Source organism: Chiloscyllium punctatum, chromosome 20, assembly GCF_047496795.1.
Source record: "Chiloscyllium punctatum isolate Juve2018m chromosome 20, sChiPun1.3, whole genome shotgun sequence".
Classification (NCBI taxonomy): domain Eukaryota; kingdom Metazoa; phylum Chordata; class Chondrichthyes; order Orectolobiformes; family Hemiscylliidae; genus Chiloscyllium; species Chiloscyllium punctatum.
This window is the reverse complement of record NC_092758.1, coordinates 54,539,279-54,553,783: the sequence shown is the minus strand read 5'-3', so window position 1 is coordinate 54,553,783 and position 14,505 is coordinate 54,539,279. Positions and strand designations below refer to the sequence as shown.

Genomic DNA, 14,505 nt, shown 5'->3' with positions numbered 1-14,505 from the left:
CTGCTAACTACCAATCTAGGTTGAAAATTAGAAGTAAACTAGCACAGAAAACCAGAAAACATGTTAACTCTCTTCTCCCACACACTAAATGCATCATATTGACTTGTTGGACACAGTCAGCCCACCATATTTATTCTTGTACACCAACATAATGAAGAGAGGGTTGATGGGTGAAGTAAGATTAGCTGCACAAGTAACAGGACCTAATTATCTCAAACTCTTGGGCAACTGGGGCAGTGCCTGAATTCTTCAGGTGTGCAATGAATTCCTCTGACGCACATATGCTTATCTCTAAATGTACAAAGGTACATAATGAAAGAACACAGTGATAAATCAAAAGTGAATGAAAAATTAATATTAAAAAATGGGAAAGTAAATAGGCATAAATAAAAACTCAAGTAGCAAAGCAATAAAAGGGAAGACAAAATAAAATGCAATCTCTATATTATAAGGGAATAGAAGTATCCAGGATTCAACAAATAAGAACAGTTTTACAAGAATAGAAGAGTTAAAAGGTGTAACAGATTATACTGAGTTACCTCCATATTTTTTATAAAGCTTTCTGTGTTTTTCTTCAGTGTTGTAACATTTTTTTCAATTACATAGAAAAGTTTCACTGAATCTTCGTAATCTTTGTCTGTTACCTAGTAATACAACGAGACAGCCCTGTTAAAAATGTAAAAATTCTTGTTTGCTTAACATTAAGTATTACCAAACAACTTGAAATATCCAATTAATTAAGCAATTGACTTCAACAGTACTGTATCACTTACTACCATCACAGCCACGATTTCACAAATACATTTCATACTCTCTTCTGTGTGAAAGGGCAGTAGTACAATCAAAATAGAAATATAACTCTTGCACTTCATTCCTCCCCCATATGACACTGCTATTCTAGTGAGGGACAAACATCTGCCAGAAACAGGGAGGCTCATTAGCCCATTACAATCAGGAATGCTGTGACATCAATCGATTCACATGTTGTTTTAAGGAGAACCTTTTAAATCTGCCCTTGTTAGGGCAGAGATAATCTCTTATATTAGATGGTCATGTAATAGAATTATTGGAACCAAAATAAACTCCTGGTTTAATTTTGTTTTTGTATAGGGTTGGCGAGAAATTTCCCAAGAGTTTCTTCTCCAAATTTCCCTTTCCCAGGAGATCATATGATTTTTGGAGAGTGTAGAGGCTGTCATCTTGAGAGAAAGTGAGGACTGCAGACGCTGGAGATCAGAGTCAAAACGTGTGGTGCTGGAAAAGCATAGCCAGTCTGAGGAGCAGGACAGTCGATGTTTCAAGCATAAGCTCTTTATCAGGAATGTGTTGATTCCAGACGAAGAGCTTATAGTCGAAACGTCGACTCTCCTACTCCTCGGATGCTGCCTGATTAGCTGTGCTTTTCCAGCACCACCATTTTGACTGTCATCTTGAGATATAGGCAAAATATTGTAACTGGATGAATCAGTTGGCTGGATCAAAGTGTTTTTCCTGTTCATCGAACAGGAAAATTTGTCGACCATACCAACTAAGCTATGAAATACACAATGTGACACTATATGAACACTTTAAATGAGGGAGGTTTTAAATACTATTGCCAGTATTTGCGCTCACCAAATTAGGTGAGCTATCCGCAACGTGTTGTGTGAGATTTTATCTTAAAAGATGAACTGAGAAAACGGGAGAAAATTCCATCCTATGAAGAGGATGTGGGACAAAAGCTCAGAATTAACAATGTTACCACAGTGATGTTTACTGGAGAATGGCTAAATGACCTCCTTTAAAATTATTCACACCAAAGTTAAAAAATCTTTTTCCATTTTCTATTACACTTTTCCTGTGCCTCAAGAAATGATTTTAACCCTGTCAGGGAGCTGTTAAAAAGACTGGAGCAACATACCATGATTAACTTGCTGTCACCCCTCAGGATGCAATTGTGACCTATTCTTTCAGAGAGGTGGAAAGGACCACTACTGAAAGCAATGAAGTCTCACTTTAATTTTGCAGCCATGATGTGAAGATGCTGGTGTTGGACTGGGGTGGACAAAGTTAAAAACCACAACACCAGGTTATAGTCCAATAGGTTTATTTGAAAGTATGAGCTTTCAGAGTGCTGCTCCTTCGTCAGGTAGCTACCTGATGAAAGAGCAGCACTCCAAAGTTTGTACTTTTAAAAAAACCTGCTGGGCTATAACCTAGTGTTGTGTGATTTTTAAATTTAATTTTGTGGATCAAGTTCAATTAAGTCAATGAGACCTGACAAGATCTGTGAAAGAAATCCATTGTGGATCCCCTATTTGTCTGGACCACACAGGGAAATCTTCATTGCTGGCTCCAATCCTCTACTACCCCAGTCTTCTCTCTCTCTATCTCCCAACTGCGTTGACCGAAAGACACACTTATCTTATTGACATTCTTTGCTGATTGCCAAAAAGGTTTAAGTATCTAGCTGAAACCTGCTTCAATCCAAAATGTAACTGACACTTGTACATGTAGATTTCAGAGTGGGTTCATGGAAAAATGTTCAGGCCATAGGAATTGAGGATGGGAAGTTAATAAACCTTGATTTTCATTTTGTGGACCACTGAATAATTTGGTCTCTGCCTGGACACTAGTCTGATGGGTCCCACTGGGTCTTTGTATTAGGCCTTTATTTTGTCTTTTTAAAAATTATTTATAGTTTTTTTTCTCATAGTCTCTAACATTATCTCCCTTCTCCACCTTATGTTTACAGTATAGTCTTTGATGAAATTATCCTTTTTGCCCTTCCAGCAAACTGCATTCACATTGTGATGAAAGGCGAGTGATTTATGTAGGCAATATCTAATTTTTTAAAGTTTCAACCAAGAGCATATGGATATTGGTTTATTTGTGTGAAAAATATTTTAAAATTAACTGGGTCAGTCCTTCTGAAACCATAATTTTAAATTATTTTAATTCAGTTTTATTGGTTTTATATTTCAGATAACAGGTTACTGCAAAGCCTCCAGAAGCATTAACGGAAGTTTGTTTATATTGTGAAGTGTTATGATAAGAGAGAAAAAAAAACACTAATCCATTCACTTTAGCAGAACCTATGATCTTTTTTGTAAAATGTAATCCAAAAGCTTTTGGATTCAGTTCGGAGACCTGACTGGGTTCAGATGCAGGTATAGTCTCTCTGACAAAAAGACATTGTTCACAGCTCTTAAGGAAATAAATTATCTCAGTGAAAGAGTTTAGTTTGTGAAACTTCCAAACTAGTACTGTTTGGTGAGCAATCTGTATTAGTTATTAAAACATTGAGAAAATCTAAGTTATGGTTGTGTGACAATTCCAGGAAAAAGACTTCACAATTCACAGGCCAGGAACTTAGAAAAAGCAGTTAAGTCAGACCTTCAGATTGGACCGGGAACAAAATCTTTTCTGGATTTTTTATAACTTTGAAGTGATGAAACTTGGGAGTAGATGGGATTTTGTTTTGACTAGTTACTTGGTTTGGTTTAGTTTATTTCAATTTTGTGCAATAAACTGCAGTTGTTTCATTAAAACCAAATCTGCAGCCTTGTGTATCATATTTGGATTTTCAAAATAATTATCAAGCCATATTTCATTCTGGGATTTGACTGTGATCATAACCTATTTCTGCATAACGTTTGTGTGCTATATTACACATTACATGAAGGATTTGGTGGAATTAAAGAAGGTGCAAAAATGATGTGCACAGATGATGCGGGAAAAAGGAAGGCTCAAAGAAGTATTTTTTCTCTAGAAAGTGGAAAGCTGATGTTGAGCTGATAGTGATCTTTAAATGTGATTGGGTAAGCATTGAAAAGCTTGGTCTCCTTGTGATAGAGATCAAACCAGGAATCATTACTATAACACTCACTAGTAAATTCAAAAGAAAATTGAGGGGGGAATTATTAAATATTCAATTCACAAGGAGTAGTTGAGATGAATATCATTGATGCAGTTAAGGGCAAAGTGAATAAGGACATAATGACAAAAATAATGAAAAGTTTTCCTCGTTCCTGATAGAATTTGATGAGAAGGTGAGGAAAGGAGTCAGCCTCCAGGTAAACTAATGAATATTGAGCTTGATGCTCTAATCCCAAGAAGTACTTGTGAGTGAGGTGCTGGAAAAGCACAGCAGGTTGGGTAGCATCTGAGGAGCAGGAGAATCGATGCTTTGGGCATAAGCCCTTCAGCAGGAATGAAGCTTGTGGGCTGGGGGGGGGGGGGGGGGGGGGGGGGGGGGGTGAGAGATAAATCCACATTGATCTCGTGTGGCTGCAGGGTCCCAAGATGGAAGATGAGACATTCTTTCTCTAGGCTTCGGGTGGTTAGGGTTTGGCGATGGAGGATGCCCAGGACTTGCTTGTCCTTGGTGGAGTGGGAGTTAAAATATTTGGCCATGGAGCAGTGGGGTTGGTTGGTGCGGTGCCTGGGTGTTCTCTGAAACGGTCTGCAAATTGGCGTCCTGTCTCCCTGATGTAGAGAAGGCCACATCGGGTGCAACGGATACAGAAGATGACATGCAGGAAATTCCTGACGGATGTGGAAGGATCCTTAGAGGCTTTGGATGGAGGTGAGGGTGGAGGTGTGGGTGCAGGTTTTGCACTTGTTGCATTGGCAGGGGAAGGTGCCGGGAGTGGGGTGTGGGATGGTGGTGGTGGGAGTGGGGTGGGGGTGAGGGGGTTGGATCTGACAAATGAGTCACAGAGGGAATGGTCTCTCTGAAATGTAGATAGTGGTGGGGAGGGAAATATCACAACGCAAGTCAAACTCATTATTCCGGAAGTGTAGTAGGATGAAGGTGAGGCCTTTGCTGAGGACTGATTGTTCATCCTCAGAAAGGGGGAGGTCTGGGGAAATGGTAAAAACATGGCAGGGCTGGGAGCTCTCCCAAGAGGGAGTGTAAAATTATTTTGTGATCACAAGTTAAAATCTGTGAGAGTATGGTGATAGCCCAGAAAGCCTACGCTGTGCCCTACAAGAGTACCCAAATATCAAATGCTGATGAGATTCACAGGATAGGAAATCTGATGCCAAATGCATTGAAATTGGTCCAGGTTAGCACTGAGTGCAAAGCATGAGTGCTTTATCAAAATGATTTTGAAAGTGACCTTCCTTGTCAGTAAAAGACACTGACTAGTGCATTTAATTGTTTCTTTTCCACCTCCAATGAAAGTGTTGCCCATCCATTTGCAGCTAGATAAGAGGAATGTTTTCAAAATTAATCAATGTAGTTATGTGTCTTGTATACACCAATTTCACCATGTTTAAATAAAGCAAGTTCAATATGAATTAATTACCACATGCTGCAGGGTTCATTTGACAAAGGACTGCTTAGAATCAAATATCATTTTATTTATTTCTACCTGCAAAAATTCTAAAACATAATTAATTAGATTGTATATGTGAGAATCTTAATTGGAATAAGAACATAAGAACACAATGCGACACAAAATCTCATTGTACAATCAAAGGTTGATCTCAAAATTTAATGGGATAAATCAACAGGAAAGGTTTAAGAATTGATCAAAAGCATGCCAATGTCAATGTATTTGTCTTAACCATACTTTTCTTTTTAATTTTCCCATGCTTGAACTTGTAGATTAAGGCATTGTCTACTGTACTGTTCTGTACTGAGAATTTATTCTGGAATGCTGTTTTTTCATAGTCCCATTCTAATTAAAATGATAAGTTTGGTGTTTTCTCAGATGACCACTCTTGGTACTTTGTAATGTTTGCTACTTCTGCTGGTATGCATTACTGGGTAAAGGTTGTTTTGAAGTAGTTTGCTGCCACTAACCCTCATTTAGCTTGGCTTTGATTTTGGAATTTTGTATGAGTAACAGAAGAACACCACTGCACAGTATCAACTGAAGAGGAAAAAACAAAAAACACTGCAGATGCTGGAAATCCGAAACAAAACAGAAATTGCTGGAAAAGTTCTGTGGACAGAAATCAGAGTTAATGTTTCAGCTCCAGTTACCCTTCTTCAGAACTCTTCTCTGTTGAAGTAAATATTTACTTCATTGTAGTATCCTGAATTTCTAAATTGGACAATCGTTTCTAATTGGAAGAGGTGGTCTCTTACTTGCAGTGGCCTAGATGCTTACAGTAGGCAGTTTCCTCTTCTTGACCATTTTCTGGATCTGTGTACATTTCTTTGGCTCTCATGGAATCATATGAGTTATCTCCCTTGAACTGCTTCTCAAGTTAGATGTCTGCACTTGCCATTCTAATTGTTTAATTGGTGAAGTAAACTTTCTCAAATTCTCAGTCATGTCATTGAAAGATTGCTGCTTACTCAACGCTAGCTGTGTTACTAAAACTGACTTTTCTGTTTTGAACAAAGAGGACTGAATATTCCCACTAGTCCCATGAGGACTGTGACTAGCCCACCTTTACAATGTTAAACAGCTCTCTTATGTCAATATAAGTAATCTGATTTGTCTGCTTTCTTCTGGACAGTTATTCTCTTGCAAGTCGTTGAGCTCCTCCAATTCCTCCTATGAAGCGCAGGTCAGCATATGTAAACATGTTCAAAATTAAGACTAGTTTACTGTGAAAAATGTTCCCATTATCAACTTTCTTATGTGCATTGCATTATAATGGTAGTTATGCTTCTGACAGCTATTTCAGCTACACCATATAATCTTATCTTTGTAGGATGTCGCTTCTGCCATCATGACTGTTCTGACAAGACAATGATGCTTATTCCTGTATCAAGCACATAATCAAGATGATGTTCCATAATGTAAACAATTTTTGCCTTATGTGGAACATAAGGATTCCCTTTCGAATGTCTCAGGATTGTTTTGCTCTGAATGGAGGAAACTGGTTAAGTGTAGTTATCTTTCTCAATTTGTGGGGAGTAGACCTCTATGTATTACTTCTGCACATCATCTGGAAGTGAGCTAAAGTGTTGCAAATGTACCATTGTGATAACTGGGCATTGTGCTTTGTTGTCCCATAGAGAGGACAATAATTTTTATCAATAAGTGTTTGACTCGTTCTCTGTGTAGGCTTATCATTAGATTACTTACAGTGTGGAAACAGGCCCTTCAGCCCAACAAGTCCACACCGCCCCGCCGAAGCGCAACCCACCCATACCCCTACATCTACATCTACCCCTTACCTAACACTACGGGCAATTTAGCATGGCCAATTCACTTGACCTGCACATCTTTGAACTGTGGGAGGAAACCGGAGCACCCGGAGGAAACCCACGCAGACACGGGGAGAATGTGCAAACTCCACACAGAGAGTCGCCTGAGGCGGGAATTGAACCCAGGTCTCTGGCGCTGTGAGGCAGCAGTGCTAACCACTGTGCCACCGTGCCGCCCACAAACCATGTGCCTCTTAAGAGTGCCCATACCCCTTTAGGTTAATATACTCTTTCTGTCATGAAGTGGTGTTTTCCTCTGACTTCTGCAACAAGCTTAGCCAGAAAATTTATCTCCTAAGTTAAATCTTCTTTGCTTTATTAGAAAACTAACAAGGTTCCACCAAGAATGCCAACAACAATTCTGTCTCTAATGAATTCTAATTTCAAAGCACCATATTCATTATTTCACTAATCACTAGAGGTAATTCATTAAATTGTTTATGGATTCTCCTGGAAGCTGAAGTCTTCTGTTAAATCTTGCTTGTTCAAATCTTGCCTATTTGTTCTTATATTGAAGTAATTACCAAAAGCTATTAGGATATTTTCAAAAGTATTTGGACTCTCTTTGTTATTTATCTGTTAATAACATCATTTGCAATCAGAACTACTGAATATATCACTTGAAAAGCCACAACTTGTAGCAACTGCTTAAGTGGGTTTGACAGCTGAGAACAGACAGACCATTCCTGAGCTAGTGGAGATTTGATCACTTCTCTGTATCTCGTGTCTAACCCAAGCTGTTCAGTTACCCAAGAACAAATCTCACAGGTTTTGGTAGGCAAAAAGGCCTGTGTTAATGATAACTGCTCACTAGTTCATACATCAATCATACTCCATCTCAACGCACAGCCCCTTGCATCCAGTTTGTCTGCGACCTAAATTTTAATGACTGCTTGTTCAAACAGCTGCTTTTGCAATGTTTTCCATGAATGTCAGGTTGCATGCTTTGCAAAATAACAATCTTTGCAAAACACTTCTAAAAACAATTCTTTTTCATTTCAGTCCATAAGTTTAAAAGGCAAAACCATTAAAAGCCACACTCTTTATCATGGGAAGGACTATCAAGAAGGGGATCTAAATGTTTGGGGCCTCATAAATACATAAAACCAGAGGGTGGAAACCACTGCTGAAAGAGTACTCATTGCCATCCTCTATTGTGTTGAAAATCATGGGAACAAAAGATGGCCATGACCATACCTGGAGTGGGCAGCATAAGTATTATGGCCTGTAAGAGAGGCAGCTACAATACTAATTGATATACGGCCTTCTAAAGGGCTAAATTACACAAAAATGTACAGGACACAGACCTGTGGGGTCCATAACCTCTGAAAACCCTTATCCACAAAACTCCGTGAAACTGACTCTGAGCTAAAAAAAATTATTTAGCCCAAAGTTTTTTTTAGAAAAAAAAGTTTCTTCTTTTACCGTCATTTCTGAGTCCCCTTTTAATTTGAGTGAATCATATTATAATTTGCTCGCCTTAATTTTTACCCTACTTCACAAATATCACTGTTTTTCTTTGAAGGACTAAAAACCTGAAATCTATAGATGGCAAACTGGGCCGCATTCATATTATTATGCACCAACCAAATAACTCCAATTTCTTTGAGTTTAGATTGATACTTGGGATCTGCGGCATATTCACAGTAATTACAGTATTGCCAACAGCCAACACAATGGTTTTAATTGTAGAACACAATGTAAACTTGTATTTTTTTCTCATAAAGGCAATTAACATCAGAGCAAAGAACTTACTTTTGGAAGGATTCCTGTTTCATGTTTAATAGCTTGGCTGAGCCTGGATGCCTTCTTTGCAATGGAATGCTTGTTTATTCTGCCTATTGTATCCCTTAATGAAAGATTTTCTTGTTTGCTGTATTTCATTACTGTTGAAATTGGAAGAAATATTAAAACATTAAAATGAAATGATATCTGGTAATTGCATCTGACTGGTCTAAATTCTAATAGATAATGCATATTTGTTGACAGAACTACTATCGGAATCTTATGGAAAGTTGTCAGATCTAGGTCTTTGCCAATGTCATTCTATTACACCCTGTCCTTTTCTATTGCACCAGATCTTCCTTATTGATACATCAGGTAGATTTCATAGTAATTCTGAACTTCACATGGTAGATTTGTTAAAGTTTCAGAAGCAACCTTCTTATCCATTCACAAACTTCATGAACAGTTCATGCTTTCTTCATGCTTTGTCCCAACCATTTCGTCCCTTACTTGAATCAACTAATTAACTCTCCTTACATAGTAACTGCTCACTTTCTCCCTAACTACAAAACTGTTTTATTACTTTAACCCTAGAGAACGCATCTTTGTGCCTTTGTTTCTCTTCTTTTTACCTCCTGCCTCAGTTCTAACCATGCTTGCTCCTTTAAGATCCATCACTGTGCATTTCTTGATCCACTTTGTCACTTTTTCTTCATTCCCTGTGCCCATTCCTTCAATCTGACTTCTGTGTGACCTGTGGATCAACGTCACTCGAGTCAAAATCACCCACAGTCATTTTCCTTTTGCCGACAGTGACTGTATTTTGATTTTCTTCTTCCTGATCCTTGCTTCAGCTCAGTGATTTCAAAATTGCCATCGGTGTTTGTGAAATCCTCTAAGTCCTTACTACATCCCTTGAGAAGAGACTTGGTAAGATTTCACAGATGATGCTGTTTGCTAAAACGAAACCTCATAAAACTGAAGGCAAATTATTGACCTTGAGATGTTTTAAATTCCTTCAAGGATGTTTGTGTCACTAACTAGGCTAGCATTTTTTTGCCTAATCCTAATTTTACAGAGGGCAGTTAAGAGTCAACCACATTTCTGTGAGTCTGGAGTCAAATGTAGCCTGGACTGGGTGAGAATGGCAGATTTCCTTCCTTAAATAACATTTGTGAACATGATGGGCTTCTAATAATAATCAGCAATGTTTGCATGGTTGTCATTAGGCCAGATGCATTCTTACAACAATCAATAATGATTACATGGCTGTCATTTGGCTAGTTTTTACTTTATTGCATTTTTAAAAAATTGAAATCAAATTTCATTATTTGATATGTTGGGATTTGACCCCATATACCCAGAACATTATCCTGTCACTGAATTACTAGTCTTAAAATTCCCACTATGTCAGCATTTTCCAATTATACCTTTGACATCTCTCTCATTTCTCCCAATCTCTTTTTGGTACGTAATTAACTTTTTGTGGAGTACTTTGAGATAGTTCACCTAATTAAACAGCTATGCAAGTATAAGCAGTTATTATTAAAAGCTGCATGCACCTCGCCCACAAGATGACAACAATATTGACAACAACAATAAAAGATTCACACATAGCTTTACTCCACCTATGATAAAAGATAAACGAGCATGTGGTCACTTTCAGAGGTGAAATATACAAGCTGTAAAAGTAAAAGATAATTCTTACCTTGTTATTGTTCTCATTGCCACTGCTGAAACGTTATGGTATCTGCCACATCAGCCAGTATGTGGCACAGAGTAAGGGCTATTTGTGCTAGCTCACTGCCACTAATCAGGCTTTATCTATAATGTGTTTAGGGCCTATCTAATTTTTGGCAGTAGAAGATAGGACATTGACTGTATGACAGCAATAAGAATATTTCAAATTACTTGTCATGAAAAGTTACCTTCTCTTCTATAAAATGCTATGATTGTACATAATAATCTGTGGAGTTGTACAGAATATAGCTGTGTCCCACAAAGGCGAGTATAGAATTAAACTGCCTCAATCCAAAGACTGTATGTGACCATCACATTGCATGGAGCTAATCCAAGTTTAACATTAAACACTTTCAGGCTATTACCTGAGACAGCACTTACCTACTTCCTTTAGTCTCTTGTATTCATTAATATTATAATTTACTTCTTGCATCGCCACTGTAGCTTTTTCTAGTGCAGTGTAACCTTCATCAGATGGTGCTGTATTTTCCAGTATAGTTTTTAAAAGTAATGGATATTTACCAATCCTCTGAACGGGTGTCACTAAGAAGAATGTCAATGTAATGGCCCCCGTGTGAGATCTATTGGAAAAAGTCAAAAAAGGAATTTAATATCAGCTCTTTCTTTACTGGTGCTCCAATATCATATAACGTGGCATTTCATGCTATGATCCTACTGCTCTCAATTATGAGATTATGCAAGATAACCTCTCAATATGCAAGATAACCTCTCAATTTATATCAATTTATGTTGATAAAAAATCTAATTCACGTTTTGAGTGTGGTTCCAGCACGCAACAGGGTTTTAATATTTAATAAAGACAGAAATTGCTAGAAAAACTCAGCGGGTTTGGCAGCATTTGTAAACAGAAAACAGAATTCTTCTCTGTTTCTGATTTCTAGAAATTGCATTTCTTTAGCATTTTTGTTATAATATTTACTCCAGACATCTTAGTCCGTAACTACACAATAAGACTCAAATGAGTCAAAACCATCACAAATTTGAAAATACATATTTGATGTGCCTTGCTATTTCTGATTTTGGCTGCTGGTGCTGTTCCACCTATACAGAAAAAATACTTATCTCTACCACTGCCAAGCACTCTAATCCCTGGATCTCTGCAGTTGGTATTATCATTATAGCCTGCAACACAACTCCTACACTTGTTTACTCTTAAACATTTATTTATTTTGCATGTCTGAAAATATGAAAGTACTTAAGATATAAAAATTATCAAAGGCTGAGTTAAGTAACACAGTGCTTCCTCATGATGTATACAAGTGTGTTTGGTCAAAACTAAATGGAGAGACAGTGTTGGATTTCTGCAGTACAGTTTGGAATCTCAAGGCTTCCCAAAATAGTAGTTACAAAGTGCATTGATGCACCTATGAAGGTAACTAAAACAACCTAACAACATCTTACTACAAAAATAATATATTTAATATTACAGCTCATGCCCTGACACCTCTGAACATTCCATGGTCACCTTACCATAAGGCACTTGAATGAAGCAAGGCTGAATTTTGAGGCACTTTCATCACCATGTGTTTCATTACCATGTGTTTCATTCTGTCCTTGAGCTATTATCTTCTACTTTATAACTGTTTACTATGAAACATCTTGAAAACAGAAATAGTGACACTGTCTGAAATTGTGGCTGGCAGACTTCAATGATCGTATAGAATCTAAATCTCCTCTAACCTCTTCCATCTTACCACCATTAAATTACAGATTTATCCAGGCTAGAAGTCAGTTTCAGAAGATGCAGTGCAAGACTGAAGTCAGATAATTATTCAGATCATCAGTCGTATTCAAATGAAGGATTATTACATTTTCAAGGAGAATTGAAAATTGTAAACTAAAGGTTCATTTAATTTTTAGTGTTTTTTGAAGAAGTTTGGGATCTAGATTGAAAAATAATGCTATTATATTTAATAATTTGAATTTTTTATGTAGTCTCACTAATGATACTCCCTTAAATGTATGCAGGTCTGAAATAAAATTGGCGTGTCCTGACCTAGTGGCCATGCAGCAACAGACAAGCACGATAGAAGGCAGTTCTTAGTAGGGAAAAGTTTATGTTATGCTCCACCTCACTGTTTCTTTGAAATGTGAACTGGAGACATGACTTCATTGGAATAAATTATACTGTTAGAAATTACAACTTTTGTAAAGATAGGTATTGCACACATTGGTGGTGCTGATAAAAGCACAGCAGGTCAGGCAGCATCCGAGCAGCAAGAGAGACGACATTTCGGGTATAACCCTTCATCAGGACTGGGCGGTTGCAGTCAGAGAGAGACTTGCTGAGAACTTTGTAGAGGGAGGAGAAAATCTCTTCAGAGTGGGCATCCTTGGAAGAGGCTTTGCAGTATGGTTTGAAGTAACTAGGAGATAGTGAGGACTGCAAATGCTGAAGAGTCAAAGTCGATAAATTCCAGTGTTGGAAAAAGCACACACAGGTCAGGCAGCATCTGAGGAGCAGGACAGTTGACATTTCAGACTTAGTCCATCATCAGGGCTGGTGAAGGGTTATGCCCTCTTGCTCCTCGGATGCTGCCTGACCTGCTGTACTTTTTCCAGTGTTACACTTTATCAACTCTAAGACTCTACAGCATCAGCAATCCTCACTATCTCCTATTCTTTGGTGGTACAAGACAGAACAATCAGAAACATTCATTCGGAACTCAGCCAAGTGGTTTAGCAAGGTTAAAAATCCTACCTATTCTTGATTGCACTGGTAGAACAAGACCCTCCAGATTTACACACAATGATGTTACCTCATTTATATATCCGCAAATGAGAATGGTACATGATTCCGAAGTATTGTAATAAACTCGAAAAATCAGAGCTCCCTGAACAGTTTAGGATAAAAGGCTCTCTGTGACATCATGATCAGAAAGTTTGATTTTTCAGTAAGTGCTCAGAAAACATACAGCTGTCTAACTGTTACAAAAGCAATATCCAAAGTGAATCACAGCTTATTTTAACATCCTGCCTGAAAGAAGGGATACACGATACACCACAAAGTGGTGTAAAATGGGCTGCCAATTTGCTATTAACTAGTTTACACTGCCACCAGTCAAATTTCATAGCAACTGTCATTCACATATGGAACAGGTGAAATGCTAGAATTGGCCTTGCTATTTCTAGGTTAAGGAGGTGGAGAATCAGTCAGAGCCTCTGCTTCTGATAGTTGTCCTTGCCAGAAAGAAAATATTTACAGTCAGTAGGTGATGACAGGATCCGAATAATTTTAATGTTACCTATGTTTAAACAGCCCGTTAATGTTCAATGAGTAAACTCTTATATGAGGAAGGGTCAACTGAGCAATCTACCCTCCAGGATGTTATTACACTAAATTAGGGCCTATGGAATTGTAGTAATACATTAATATTGATCGGGGATTGTTAAGTGGAGAAAAACAGGAACAAAACAATAATAATAACAATTCGTATTTATATAGCATATGTAATTTAATTATCAGACAAAAATACAAATTACAGCACTGCGGATGCTGAAAGTCTGAAATAAAAACAGAAAGTGCTGGAGAAACTCATTTTGAATGACCTTTTTCATTGAGGATAGAATGTTGAAGAATTGCTAGCAGAGACCTGGAATAGTTAAATTCAATAGTGCAAAAGTAGGAAAGAATGGGTCATTTTGGATTTAGCAGGCTCTAACAATTGGTCACTACAAAAAACTACTGGTTGGGTCTACAGCAATTAGTTGTGAGAGAATTCTTTACAATGTACCCAAATGTGCTTATGATGCAAAATTACATGAGAAACTAAACTGTGAGGCAGATGCAGGAGACTTCAAAGAGATGTAGGTTGGTAAAATGATTGGACAAGAGCAAGGCATATGTAACATCAAGAATTCTA

At 37.7% G+C, this 14,505-nt stretch overlaps 1 protein-coding gene across 13 annotated transcripts in view; it reads right to left on the bottom strand.

Annotated features, from left to right (window-relative positions):
• The window catches only part of arhgef37 (Rho guanine nucleotide exchange factor (GEF) 37), a 232,674-nt gene that overhangs the window by 51,899 nt on the left and 166,270 nt on the right, over positions 1-14,505 (bottom strand). For all 13 annotated transcript variants that reach the window (XM_072590933.1, XM_072590929.1, XM_072590942.1 and 10 more), the window contains 3 exons: positions 11,003-11,202; positions 8,912-9,042; positions 540-644 (listed from right to left, as the gene is read on the bottom strand). In XM_072590933.1, coding sequence (XP_072447034.1) covers positions 540-644; positions 8,912-9,042; positions 11,003-11,202 — 436 coding nt within the window. The remainder of the gene's footprint in view (positions 1-539; positions 645-8,911; positions 9,043-11,002; positions 11,203-14,505) is intronic.